Source organism: Lagenorhynchus albirostris, chromosome 19 (genome assembly GCF_949774975.1).
Source record: "Lagenorhynchus albirostris chromosome 19, mLagAlb1.1, whole genome shotgun sequence".
In the NCBI taxonomy this organism is placed as follows: Eukaryota; Metazoa; Chordata; class Mammalia; order Artiodactyla; family Delphinidae; genus Lagenorhynchus; species Lagenorhynchus albirostris.
The window spans coordinates 53,955,785-53,970,615 of NC_083113.1; the positions used below are offsets into that span (position 1 = coordinate 53,955,785).

General features: G+C 49.1%; 1 protein-coding gene across 1 annotated transcript in view; it reads left to right on the forward strand.

Moving 5' to 3' along the window:
- Positions 1 to 14,831, forward strand: part of PLCG2 (phospholipase C gamma 2) — a 146,045-nt gene that overhangs the window by 50,596 nt on the left and 80,618 nt on the right. The window contains exons 3-5 of the mRNA XM_060131083.1: positions 10,376 to 10,519; positions 12,748 to 12,841; positions 13,687 to 13,734. Of these exons, the coding sequence (XP_059987066.1) occupies positions 10,376 to 10,519; positions 12,748 to 12,841; positions 13,687 to 13,734 (286 nt within the window). The remainder of the gene's footprint in view (positions 1 to 10,375; positions 10,520 to 12,747; positions 12,842 to 13,686; positions 13,735 to 14,831) is intronic.

Genomic DNA, 14,831 nt, shown 5'->3' on the forward strand with positions numbered 1-14,831 from the left:
TATGTGGAAGCATGAGGTGGCATGTTCTCCTCTGGCTGTCAGCACAGTCTCATCCATTGTTTCTTACATTTTCAACAAGGAAGATGAGAACGGCCCCCCTCACTTCCCATCTCTAGGCTTTAAAATAATTTTTAATGTTTTACCAAGTTCTTTTAGGTATGTCTACCTGTGGGAGGGATATTATTTCCCCATGTTACCTATAAGAAGGCAGAGGCTAGGCTAGAATAAAGAAACCTGTCCCAAGCTGCATAGCCGGGACAAGTAGAGTGGAACTTTAAGCACGTGTCTTCTAGATTCTTTTAAAGGTGGGCCCTTTCTCCTCTCCCACGTTGAACCTCTTGTAACTGTGTTCTGTGGTGCATCTCAGTTTTTTTATCTGACTTCAAGGTCAGATGCTGCTGTGTATGTGAAATAACCCCACACCCTTGGTTTTGTAAAGCAGGGTCCTTCACTGAGACAGAGCAACACTGAGACAAAGTGAAACCACCAGCAGTGGTGAAGGTGTTCTTGAAAGATGCTGTGAAAGAACATTCATCCCAAGAGCTCAACTAACCCTGACTGTGACACCTCCTGGGGGCCACTGCAGTTTTTATTTAATGTAATTTCATCTTGTTTGCAGAGCAGCTCAGTGAAGGAGCTACTGTACCACTGTGAGTGCAGATGAGGAAATTGCAGAGAGAAGGGAGGTGACTTGCCCAACCTCCCAGGCGTCTTTGGGGAGCAGAGCTGGGATTTGAACCAGGGTCTCTGGAGCCCGGGACTCCTTCCAGGGCTTTCTGCTCCCCCTTCACCAGGATAACTCTAGCCTTCAGAACTCAGCCAAGATGCATGCCCCCGAGAAGCCTTTCTTCTCCTTGCTGGGAAGAAGCCCCCGTGTAGACTTGATTTTGCTCCCTTGAGGTGTTTAGCGTGGTGGTGGGTTTACGTGCTTGTGTGCAGGTTCGGACAGGGTCTGTCCTCCCAGGCTCTGAGCTTCTGGGGATGGGGACCGTGCCTGTCGGCTTCATCCTTGGCACTCAGCGAGATGGTCACTACCTACCTGGTTGGTTGAATGACTGAAAGATGGAAAAAGGAGGGTGGTGGGTATGTGCAAGGAAGGTCCCCGAACCTTCTCTCTCTTCCCCTTGGGTACATCTGGAGCTTCCTTGAAGATACTTTGTTAAGCTTGTTGGGGGGTGGTGCCACTTGAGGTGGAGTGAGGAAATTGGGGAATAGGTCACGTGAGGATAGGAGGATGTTCCAGGCGTGCGGCGGGTCAGCAAGACGCGGCCCAGAATCAAGAGTGGGAGGAGGAAGGAAACAGGAGTCGAAGAACAGGGGCATGGGGACAACCGACAGAGGGGGCAGAGAACCCCAAGTGTGCATCTGTAGGTGATGGGTGGGGAGGGGTGGCCGGACCTGGGGAAGACCCGAGGTGATGCCGGGAAGCAGGGGGAGGTTTCAGAGACAAGGCTTTGCTTCTGTGGCTGTGTTATCTCACTTCTTCAAGCAGGAAGCACGGCTGCAGAGCCCGACTGCACGAGCACACTCGGCCAGAGCTCTGGCCACCAGAGCCGACTTGGAAAGTAAAGTCGGTCCTCTTACCCACTCTGTGCCCCTTGGCCAGAATTTCAACCAGTGCAGATCAAGCTCCCGTTGCCACCGTTTGCGCATCCCCCTTCCCACCAGTAATCCCTATGGTCAGCAAATTGGTGGGAATCTCTTTTTTTAACGTTTTCTCATGCTTTTACACACATATGAGCACATGTACAAATACAGGCATCCCTCCTTAGCTGAGCCTAATGCATTCCTGAAAACACAGTAGAGAGCATCTTTCTTTGGATAGCAGTGTATTATGTCATATTACATGGATACAAGTGGTGGCACATTACCAACAGCTCGAAAAAACCCAACCAGTTTCCCCAGTATTGCTTGACACCCTTAATCACCTAGAAACCATCCCATCAAATATTTCTGTAAGCATACGAAGCATTGACAGCAACAAATACCTAACGATTTGATGCTTTTATGAACTTATTACTCATACATATGATACTACACGGTATTGGTTCTGAATTTTGATTTTTTTCTGTCCTGTAACTACTTTGTAACTTGATAGAAACGACAATGAGATCTGTTAAAAATACTAAAGAGGTCATCTAAATTGGACTGTGGCTTGCCAGAAGTAGACACTAAGACTGAATAGGGTGGGCAGGACACTAGGTTTGCTGCGTGATGATTTTCAGCGTCGGAGCACTGGACATATTCCTCTCTAATGCAGACTGATACACAGCAGTATTTCCACAGGTGCCTGCCCCTGACCTTCCTGTAGCAGGTGTGTGATCTTTGTGGTGCATTGTAGGTAAAAAATGTTTGCGAGTTACAGTAAATATTAATATAGTGAGAATTTGAACAGCAGCGGGCACCTGTATACAAGATGTGCACGCACACGTTTATACATACATGTGGACCCGCACACGCACAGATGCAGGCACGTAAATCTGGTGTCCTGTTTATGTAAGCTGTTGTGGAGCTTTTCCACATCACTACGTAAGAATCTGCCTCTTCAGTTTCCACAACAGGTAAGTTGAGAGATGGTGTTTTTCCTTAGTCCTTATACGAGTTCAGCTTTATTCCACTGCGTTAATAATTAAAAAAATAGTAGCTGACAAGCACTTAGAAGTTACTACATCTTCATTAGTTAAAATTACCAGACACTATTTTAATTCACACGCACGGGTGCATGCACGCGCACCTACGGACACACTTTCATTTAATCCTCAGAGAACACCGCGTGGGGAGACCGTTGTTTCTCCTATTGCTCACATGAGGAAGCGGAGGCAGGAAGAGGTGAAGTTACTGCCTGAAACCACCTGCTGGATTTGAACCCAGGTGGACTGGTTCCAGAGTCTATCTGCTCCTCACCAGCCATGGGCTTGTCACGACCTGGGGGACCCTTGGAAACCTGTGGATTTGCATCCCCGGCACTAGGGTTTTATTCCCAGTGGCAGGTCCGAAAGGTGGTTTGGGATTAACCCGGCTGGGTGCAGCCGGCCTTACGCTTCTTGCTGCTCCGCACCCCTGGTGTGGTGGGACCACCCTTCAGCGAGGAAGGTGCCCCCGTGTGATGCAAGATCAAGTACTGGGCATGCCAACAAAAATGCCCAAAGGGCCCTTGCAGACTCTGCCAGTTATCAAATAGAAAACCACTCCCACTGGCCAGGGATTTCCTTCCTGACTTCCTGGGGCCCCTGGTAATCAAGGGGGTGGCCAGAGAGTGAGCACCTCTGTGTCTCTGGAGGTGGCCCCTGCTTGCCCAGAAGGCCTGGGAAGTAGTGGTGACAGCTTTGAAGGGCTCGGTGGTAGCTCACGCACAGCAAGTGACTGGCCACCTACATACGAGCACCATCGCTGGCCCGGGTTGGTCAGCCGCGTGGCATGAAGGGGGCACGTCACCGTTACACCTGCAGCCCTGAGGGTATAGTCGATAGAGGACCAATTTTCACTCCTACCAGAAACCTGAGATAACTGAAAACGGGTGTTCAAAAAGAAACCTGTATGTTCAGACAGAAACCTGTCTGCAGATGTTCATAGCTGTACTATTTACAATAACGAAAAGGTGGAAACAACCCAGATGTCCATCAGTGGGTAAATGGATAGACCAAATCCATACAGTGGAATATTATTCATTCATAAAAATGAAGTACTGACACGTGCTACGACACGGAGGAACCTCAGAGATCTTCTGCCAAGTGAATTTAAAAGCGAGACACAAAAGACCACGTGTCGTATGCCTCTCTCTATATGAAACATCCAGAACAGGCAAGTCTCTATAGACTGAAAGTAGATGAGTGTTGTCCGGGGGCTGGTGTGGGCTGAGTGGGAAATGTGGAGGCTGAAGGGTATGGGTTTCTTCTTGGGGGGATGAAAATGTTCTAACATCGATGCTGGTGGTGGTTGCACAAGTCTGTGAATATACTAAAAGTCATTGAATTGTATACTTCATGTGGATGACCTGTATGGCATGTGAACCATATCTTAAAAGAGCTGTCACATTAAAAAGAGAGAGTGAGCGAGGGAGTGCACTGATACCTGTAATTCCAGGACCACCTGCTGATCCAGGATACCTCTGGGGCTACAGAATGTACCGGGGCAGTAACGTCTCGTCCCGTCTCCATGTAGGATCTCTCCTGGGGGAGCCCAGAGACGCTGTTCCCGCAACAGCTGGGACTTGTCCACATCTGCCACTGTTCTGCCTGAACTAGAGAGACATTGCAGCTCTGACCCCTCACACATCTGATCGCCGGGTTCCATGGGGGTAGCACAGGAACTACCAGTTCGATAACCTGATATAGCAGAGGATGCCGAGGCCTAACCCTGCTGCCATAGTAGTCACTGCTGCACATTAAAGGCCCGTTGCCGTGAATGCTGCAACTCTTTGCCTGAGGCCTGGGGAGTTAAGGGCCCCTAAAAGCAGCCCTCAACCAATAGCAGTTGGAGGTTGGGGGATAACACCCCAGCTCCCTCCCTCTCTCGGTGGGGCAAACTCTAAGGGGCTCCCAGATCCCCATGCAGCTCCCTGTGCCCCTGGGGTACCAGGATGATGACATAGCAGCCTCCTTATCAGCGCCTTCCCTTCTCTGTCTCACTTCCCTGCTCCTCTGCTGGTGTTTCCTGGGATCAGCTCCTGGATACACTGCATGTGCTCAAATCCTTGTCTCAGGGTCTGCTTCTGGGGGAGGCCAAGCCGAAGGAAACCTAATCATGTGTTCCACGGCAGTCTGAATTTCTGCTCTGATCCAGGCTCTGACGTAGCTGGGTGTGAGGCTCCGGTCGTGAACAGGGCGGACACGACCCTTGTCCTCCTGGGGCTTAGAGGAGAGAGCAGATAGGCAGATAGGCAGCCAACAAAGACACCTATGAATGCGGGTGGTGCTGGTGAGGAACTCTATGGCACAGATGTAAAAATGACGGGCTGGATCAGTGCAGGGAGGGGGAGAAGGAAGGCGGTGTTGAGAAGTCACTGAAATGAGAGCCGACATAGCCAGGAGGCCCATGTACTGGAGCGCGGTGGGAAGAGGGCTGCGTGTCCTAACGTGGCTTCTCAGCGTCGCCTGCTTGACCGTGAGAAGCAACGTAAAGGTTCAAATCCCGGCTCTTCCACTTGCTGGCTGGTGACCCTGGCCGAGGTACTTCACCTCTGCATGCCTGTTTCCTCATCTGTATAATGGGGACAGTCATGGGAGAGCAAGAGGACAGCCTCGCTGTTTCCAGGAGACTCACTTTCCTGGTGTGATCCAGGCTCCAGCGCCTCCTGTGACCACGCTGAAGCCCGTCCCCTGCTGGGACCACAGCCTAGCTTTATTCTCCTGCCTCATCTATTTCTGCAGTCCTTTGTCCTTTGACCACCCTCCCGCCACCCCACCGCCCAATAAAAACCTCAAAAAGAATCCTTGCCTCAGGCTTGGCTTCCAGGGAACCGACCTGTGACATGTGCAGAGCATTAGCACTGTGCCTGGCATATAGGAAGTGCTCTGTAAGAGCGGTACATGATTATTATTATTGCCTTTATTTCTAGTCTCATGGATGAAGCTAGTGTGTCTGTAAGACCTTTGGAGGTCAGGAATGTGTACATCCAGGAGAGTGTCTGGCTGACAAAGTATGCTGAATAAATACTCTGCGTTTATGGATAGAAGGACTCAATATGTCAGTTCTTTGCAACTTGGTGTAGAGTCAACACAATCCCAGTCAATATCCCAGCAAGTTATTCTGTAGATATTGACAATCTGACCCTCAAGTTTCTATGGAGAGGCAAAACACCCAGAATTGCCAGTGCAGCATTGAAGAAGAACCAAGTCAGAGGAGTCTGCTGCCCCACTCTGAGGCTTACTAGAAAGCCATAGTTATCAAGACAGTGAGGCGTTGGGGAAATAATAGACAATTAGATCAATGGAACAGAATAGAGAGAACAGAAATAGACCCACACACATCATCAACTGATCTTTGACAGTGGGACAAAGGCAATCCAATGGAGACAGCATAGTCTTATCAGTAGCATGATGGATAGGCCAGTACTTATCCCGGGACAGGAAAGGGGGAAGTGAACAGGATGACATCATGGAGGCAGCCAGTCCTGGCTGGCGAGGGTGGATGCCTGCGGCCCTTTCCTGGGACAGGGCTGGCCTCCAAAGGGTCCTTGCTTGCACTGAAGTGAAGGGCAGTGTAGGGCTGGTCAGGGCTGCTTGCATCATCAGAGTGGCGGTTTATATTTTAGTCTTTTCCCGTCTTTTCCCATGTTTCTTTCTCTCTGACTTTGTACGTTGCATGGTTGTGTCTCCCTCCCTCCCTCATCTGGATGGCTTGTCTTCTGTTCATATCTGGTTGTCTCTGCCCCTCTTTTACCCTGTCTGGTTGTTTCCATTTGTGTGTGTTCGTATCTGTGTGTGTCTGTCTCCCTCTGCCTCCCCCTCTGTCCCATCTCCAGTTCTGTCCCCGTCTGTGTCTCCATCTCTCTCTGTCCGCTTCCTCTTTCAACAGCTGTTTATTGGGCCCCACTGTGTACCAGTTGCTCTGCTAGGGGTGGAGATACAGTGGTGAGGAAAGATGCACCGTCTAGGGAAGGAGCCATGAATCCACGGTTCACACCACTAGGCACTTGGCGTCTTCAGTGCTGTGGGGAAGAGGGGCTTGGTGTGTGTAATAGCAGTAGTTGGAGGGTATTCTGTGCGTCTGACGGTGATTGAGCTGAAACTGGAAGGGAGAACGTGGAGCTAACTAGGCTAAAAGCGTCCCCAGCAGAGCCAGCGGTGGTGTCCTGTGGGGGAGTGAATGCAAGCTGCTGGCCAGCGTGGCTGGAGCACAGCAGTGAGGATGCACAGTTGATCCAGAAGGCGTCGGCAGGTCATCACGTGGCCTTGGTTCTTAGTCCTAATAGTACTGGGATGCCATCAGCAAGCTTGAAGCCCAGGGGTGGCTGGAGCATGTCTGCATTTCATAGAAAAGACTATGGGGGTAGCTCCTGGCTACTTCAGTAGCGCAAGCGAGAGGTGGCAGTGGCTTGGATTATGGTGTCGGCCCTGGGAACGGGTAGAAGATAGATTCAAGAGTGATTTAGAAGGAATTGATAAGACTTGGTGATTGCCTGAAGACAGTGTTACATTATCTGAAACTTTTTTCTTTAGTTATGAACGCATCAAATTTTTATTATAATTTTGCTGTAAGGAAAAAAGCTCACAGTTGGCCAATTCAGAAATTCCCTCTTAGAGATATTTTACGGGGAAAGAGAATGGTTAATCATTGTTAGACCAGCTAGGAAAAAAAAGTATTGCTTAAGGTCACTAGACTCTTAACTGGCAGTCAGCTGGGTTGGGTAAGTAACTGATTTCTGAGAACAAACATTAATACCTCAGATGTTCTCAGATAACTGCTGAAGCAGGTAAATCAGCAGTGCTGATTTAACCCCCCAGAAGGTTGTGAATCTGAGCGCGCACAAAGACTCTGTGTTTTGTTGTTAGTTTTTGAGGAATGAAGGACCCCCTTGACCCCACCCCCACCCCCATAATAGGACCACCCATAATTAAGTGGGTTTAAAAAAATTTTTTTAATTTATTTTTGGGCTGTGTTGGGTCTTCATTTCTGTGCGCAGGCTTTCTCTAGTTGCGGCGAGTGGGGGCTGCTCTTCGTTGCGGTGCGCGGGATTCCCATTACGGTGGCTTCTTTTGTTGTGGAGCACGGGCTCTAGGCGTGCAGGCTTCAGTAGTCGTGGCACGTGGGCTCAGTAGTTGTGGCTTGCGGGCTCTAGAGCGCAGGCTCAGTAGTTGTGGCACATGGGTTTAGTTGCTCCGTGACATGTGGGATCTTCCCGGACCAGGGCTCGAACCCGTGTCCCCTGCACTGGCAGGCGGATTCTTAACCACTGCACCAGGGAAGTCCCTTGATAAGTGTTTTAAAAGACATTTTAGTTTGAAATAATTTTAGACTCATGATGACATTACAAAAATAATACAGAGTTTCTGTGTACCATTCATCCAATTTCCCCCTGTGATAACATCTTTCATAACCATAGTTGTCAAGCCCAGGAAATGGACACTGGTATAATGTTATTAAATTACAAACCTTAATTAGTTTTTTTAAATTTATTTTTTATTCAATAATAGTTGAATTACAGTATTGTGTTCATTACTGCTGAACAGCAAAATGACTCAGTTATACATATGTATACATTCTTTTTCAGATTCTTTTCCATTGTGGTTTATCACAGGATACTGAATATAGTTCCCTGTGCTATACAGTAGAACCTTGTTGTTTATCCATTCTACATATACCCGTTTGTATCTGCTAATCCCAAACTCCCAGTCCAACCCTTTCCCACCCACCCACCTCCCCCTTGGCAACCACCAGTCTATCCTCTATGTCCCTGATTCTGTTTCTTTTTTGTAGATAGTTTCATTTGTGTCATAGTTTAGATTCCACATATAAGTGATATCATGTGGTATTTGTCTTTCTCTTTCTGACTTATTTCGCTAAGTGTGATCATCTCTAGTTGCATCCATGTTGCTGCATGTGGCGTTATTTTGTTCTTTTTTATGGCTGAGTAGTCAGACCTTAATTAGTTTTCACCATTTTTTATGTGGACTCAACTTTTGTTTGTTTTCGTTTTGGTGTATAGTTTCAAGGAATTTTATCACATGTTTAGACTTGTGTAGCTACCACCACACACAGGGTACAGAGCAAATGCTGTTTATTTAAAGTCTTTTCACTTTACTTCATGATTCTTGTCCCCCAAACTGTTTTCAGTCTAGCTAGATCCATGGTAAGAAAGTGAAAAGCCTTTGGTTCGGGCTTCCCTGGTGGCGCAGTGGTTAAGAATCCGCCTGCCAATGCAGGGGACACGGGTTTGAGCCCTGGTCTGGGTAGATCCCACATGCCGTGGAGCAACTAAGCCCGTGCGGCACAACTACTGAGCCTGCGTCTAGAGCCCGTGAGCCACAACTACTGAGCTCACGTGCCTAGAGCCCGTGCTCTGCAACAAGAGATGCCACCACAATGAGAAGCCTGTGCACCGCAACAAAGAGTAGCTCCCGCTTGCCGCAACTAGAGAAAGGCCGTGTGCAGCAACAAAGACCCAACGCAGCCAAAAATAAATTAAAAAAAAAAAAAGGCTTTGGTTCCTTCCATCCCCTCCTCCCCTAATTTAATACTCTGTCTCCTCCTCCTCTTGTTATGTGTGAGTGGCCGTGAACCTTTCCTGCCAGTTCAATTCTGACTCTAAAATGCCTGTGTTCACTTGGGTCTGTTTGCTTCCTTGATCTCAGGTCAAAGCTGAGGGGTCCTTCCCTACTCTCTCATTTCCAGGATACCTCTTTCCTGTATCTGTGCAGTGTAAGGACAAAGATGTATGTCCCAGGATTCTTATGGTTACATGCGACAGAAACTCATTTCCCACTAACCAAAGCAAAAAAGAGAATTTATTGGGTCACACAGGTAGCATGCTCCAGGGCAGAAGTGGTTTCAAGCCCAGATGGACCCAGGGGCTCAGTAGTGCATGAGGGATGAATCTTTGCTTTCTGTATGGCAGGCCACATGGCCTGCTACCCCCAGCCTGGCGGCAGCAGCAGGAGAAATTTGATGAATAGCTTTGGCCACGTAAGTCCCAGGAGGATGCTGATGGGGGCAGCTTAGGCCGTGTGCTCATCCCTGAGCCCATCACCGTGCCAGGGGTGGGACATCGTGGTCATTCCTGGGACCCTTGGCCCCTCCTTTGGCTTGTTGCGGTGAAAGGAGCCGGGGTGTGGATCATCTTCACCTCAAGCACGTGAAATGGGTTCATCCCAGGAAAAGGTGCTTTTTTGACAGAAGAAAGGGAGGAAAGGATGGATGGACTTGTCACTCTGTGACACTCCTTAGTTCACGGGACATCCTATGGCAGGAAGGGGGGGGTCTCCCTTGCATCAGGTGGCCATCCTGTGAGGGGAGGGGGTCATTCTTGGGCCAAATGGCCACCCTGTGTGTGTGGGGGTCACCCTTAGATGAGACGGCCATCCCATGGAGGGAGGGGTCACGCTTGGGTCAGGTGCCATCCTGGCCAGGTAGGTTTTGGCTAGGAGTGAGTTGGCATCACGTGGCAGCAGGGGTTCTAGGGAGGATGGGTTTCCTCCTTTTCTGTCACCTATTGCTGTACAGCAAGTCTCCCAGTACTAAGTGGCTCAGAACAACAAGCATTTCATGTTTTGCACATCATCCTGCAAGCCGGGCAGGGCTGTGGGGCTGGCCCAGCTTGTCTTCACTCTGGGGAGTGAAGAGCTGGGCTCTGTGTGTCTGGGGTGCAGGCATATGGCTGCAGCCTCAGGTGGAGTGAACTCCAGCTTCTGATTGGCTGATGTTAATTTTCCTTCAGTGGATATCATGGAAATAAAGGAAATCCGCCCAGGGAAGAACTCCAAGGATTTTGAGCGTGCGAAAGCAGTCCGCCAGAAGGAAGAGTGCTGCTTCACCATCTTGTACGGCACCCAGTTCGTGCTCAACACACTCAGCTTAGCAGGTGGGTGCATGACATGTGCTTTTCTCCCTCCCTGGGTCTTTGTTTCCTTCCTAGGAAGTTCACTAGCAGGATGCCCACGCCTGCCCAACCGCTAATGCGTGTTTAGGGCGTCATGGTTTTGAATCCTAACCCTGTCCCTTTCTAGCTGTGTGACTTTGGGTAAGCGACTCAGCCTCTCTGAGCTGCAGTTCGCTCAGCTGTGAAACGGGGAGCCCAATAATGCCGACTCCACTGGCACGTGGAAAGGATTACGTTAAGGGCCTACCTGGCTCGTGCAGAAAGCTGAAGGCAGGTACATTTTTCGTCCAGCAGAGTCTGGCCTGCACCATTTATTCAGCTTAACTGATCCGAAGGAACTATCCTGAAATCTTCCACCTCACACATGTAAACATGTGTACATGCACTTAACAGTAAACGCATACATGCACACACACACGTGCACACACGGAGACACACGTATCTGGAGGTGAGATTTCAGGCCATCCCTATGAGTCCACCAGAAAGTCCAAGAGGCCTCTGAGCAGCCAGGAGAAGGGCTGTGAAAAAGCTCAGGCACTTTGCTCAGGGGCAGAAGCCTGTAGCTGCCTTCAGGTCTAATCCCAGAATGTATTGACTTAGAACGTGACGTACAATCATGACTGACGAGAGAGAAAGTAAGTAGCATTAAAAGTAGACCAAAGTGGGGGGAAACCGTGAAAGCTGAGTAGCGTTAGAGACTTTGAATTTAGGGTCAGGTAGGGACTTCCCTGGCGGTCCAGTGGTTAGGACTCCGAGCTTCCACTGCAGGGGGCCTGAGTTTGATCCCTGGTGGGGAAACTAAGATTCTGTAAGCCATGCAGCACGGCCAAGAGAAAAAAAAAGTGAAAAGACAACCCACAATATAGAGAAAAATAATTGCAATTCGTATGCCTGATACAAAACATATCTAGAATATTTAAGAACTATTACAACTCAGTTATAAAAGACATATAGTTTAGGGTCAGATAGGTCTCATTGGTTTGAGTTCTCATTCATGCTTGCATCAGGCATCTTTTGAGCATATGCCCTGTGCCAGGTTGTACTTCGTGTCATTGGGGCTGTTAAGAGGAATAAGACTCAGTTGCTGCCTTTAAGGAGCTCACAGTCTACTTGGGGAGACAGACGTGTGGACAGGAACTTAGAGTACTCTGTGATAAGAGCAGTAGTCCAAACATAAGCGTGCTGCAGGAATACACAGTGCCTCATTCCCTGGAAGGCTTTGCAGGGCAGGTGACTTTTCAACTGGGTTTTAAGGCATCAGTAGGAGTTGGGGTTAAAGAGGGAGGATGGTCCAGGGAGAGGACATTGCATGTGCCAGGGCTTGGAGGAGGGAAATTAGCAAGCTGGATGTAGGAAGTGTTGGGTGGCCGTCTGATTGATGGTGTGTAGCAGGAGGCAGAGATGGGGCAGGAGAGAGGGGCCCGTGACTGTGTCCCTGAGCTCTGTCCACGTAGCCCCCCTGCAGGCTGAAGCCTGGGTGCTCTTCTTGGTAGGGAGGCCCTGAAAGCCCAAGCAGGACATGGAGACCAGGATGGCAGGGTGATGTCTGGATCCCAGCTTCTTATTTACTGGCTCTGGGACAGGTCCCGTCACTCTTCTGAGCTGTAGTTTTCTCCTCATCCACACGGGAAGAGTGAGAGCAGAAACCTCAGCATGCTCTATCTAGACTAGCAAACTCCCTAGTTTGGAGATGTTTAATAACTGGACTAGTTGTTTGCATTGCCATCTCCACTTTACTGATTAGGAAATGAGGCACAGAGAGGTTAAGTAACCAACTGAACATCACACAGCCCTGAAGCGGTACACTGGGACTTGGCGATGATGCTAAGCTCTTAACTGGTACTTGTTGCCGCTTCCCTTACAGGCACCAGCATCACCTACTTTCCACCCCTCTCTCTGGCCTTGAAGGGAAACAGGGGAGATGCTCAGGGCTGCTCAGGATTGTGGTACAAGTTATCCCAGGTCCTGCCTCTTGTTTGTTAGCATAGGGCTAAAACTTTTAAAAAGTCACCGGCTTGTCACCCCTGCTGTAGGAGGCTCACCATGGGCATGTGGCCTCATCTGAGACAAAAAGTAGGTCCTAGGAACCAGCACAGGCTCCTCCCAGCCACGTGGTCTGTGTGGGGCTGGGAAGGTGGGGCGGGGGTCCCTAAGCAGCGGTCTGTCTTCCCAGGGAGTAACAGAGCATTTCTGTCCCCTCACCTCTGCAGCCGACTCTAAAGAAGATGCAACTAAGTGGCTCTCTGGCTTGAAGATCTTGCACCAGGAAGTGATGAGCGCATCCACCCCCACCATCATTGAGAGGTGACGGTTTGGGCCTGTTTATCTCTGTGTTCCCTCACTCAGGCATTTATTCTGCTCCCTTTAGCCAATATGGTGAAAGAAAGAAAAAGGGAATATTGCGTCTTGGAGGCTCATGGAGTGCCCTGTATGCAGTAGGTGCCCATTCGTGGCTGTGGACTCTCCAGCATCTCACAGAAAAGCCTGTCTCAGTGCTGGGCCTTGGTCTTCGCCTGCTGGAGCGAGGAGGGCCCTGGGGCTGAGACAGAAGCTCGTACTGATGTTGGGTTGGAGGGGAGGGCCCGAGGCTTGTTCTTAAAGGATTTGGGAAGAGGGATTAAGCTGACTGATCCAAGGACCCCAGGCTTGAGGTCCAGGATTTTCCACCTGCCACTCCCTTTGGGTGGGATTGGTGTGTGAATTACTGTCCCTCCAGCAGACCAAAGCCCTCTGATTTACACCATTTTCCTTACCAGCTTTTGGGGGATTAACTCATAGAATCAGAGGGAATTGTCAGTTTAAAGATTGCCAGCCTCTGTCAAAGGGGCCCCTTGGCCTAGCTGGAGCATTTCAACCACAAGGAGAAACTGCTTCTTCCCAAGTCGCCTGAGTTAGAAAGTTGGAAAACCCTCCTTTTCGTTTCCAGTTTCCTTTGTCCCATCCTGTAGAACTCACTTAGACTTGTGCTGTTTCCTAACTTTCTCTCTTTGTCTCAACTCTCTTCAACTCTCTTCCCTATAGAACTCACTTAGACTTGTGCTGTTTTCTAACTTTCTTTCTTTGTCTCAACTCTCTTCAACTCTCTTCCCTATAGAACTCACTTCGACTTGTGCTGTTTCCTGACTTTCTCTCTTTGTCTCTCTTCCCAGTTGGTTGAGAAAGCAAATTTATTCTGTGGATCAGACCAGAAGAAACAGGTAAGGTTCGCTCACATTTTTGTAGTTTTCTCCCGATCGTTTTGGACTCGGATGTTCATTCTTTCTTTAAACATTCTGAGGGGGTAGGAGCAAGTTCTCTGCCGTGGAAAGCTCCTCATGAAGTTAGATTTGACTTACAAGGTGCCGGACACAGTGCTAGGTGGCGGGGGTCACGGTGACAGGCTCTCCACCCGTGCAGGACCTCACTGCGGTGGAAAATTCCGGTCCATCTGCAGAGGTGGCTTCTCTTTTGTGGAGCACTTGCAGCACGTCCTTTAGGCCTTCACATGTGAGCCCCTTCTGTGTCCCGGGGAGAAACAGGGTCACCATGGTGCCTGCCCTTCCTCTGTGCTGGGGGATTGACCATCAAGAGGTAAACCCAGTTCAGTAGCGACGGTCGTAAGGGCTGGGTGGACGTGAGTGGGGCGATGTGATAACACGTAATTCAGCGTCCTTGACCGGTTCACTGAACAGCACGTCTTGGAGTGGTTCCCTGTCGGCACACACAACGCTCCATGCCAGACATTTTTGTATCCAATGCGGTTTGTCCTTGGATGGATGCAGTGTAATTCTCTAATTGATGAGAAATCATTTCCTTCTTGATGGACATGAAGTTGTTCCTGGTCCTTTATTATACCGTGAAAGCCTTCACATCTCCCTTTTTGTAAACTTAGGTGATGAGGGTATGAGCAGGATAAATTCCCAGAAGAGGAATTCCAGCGGCCAGGTGTCCTCGGGTCTGAGATTTTTGAGAGAGGTGGTAGCGATTTCTATTTCTACCAACAGTGCAAGAAAGTACTTGTTTCACTATGTCTCCAGAGTTTGACCTTTATTAATCTGTGGGTAAAAGGCAGCAGTGGATTTTGGCTTAAATTTGCGTTTCCTTGTTTATGGGCGAGGTTGAACATCCTCTCCATTTTTTTTCGGTTATGATCCAGTTCTTGTTAATAATGTAATGACCAAAAAAACACCATTTATTGAGCACCCAGCATGCCAGGCACTGTACTGAGCACTTGACAATCAATTGTATCATTTTAGCCTCACATCAGACCTCTCTGAAAGTTTTTAAATGTTTTTCCTTCCTTCCGTTCTCCATT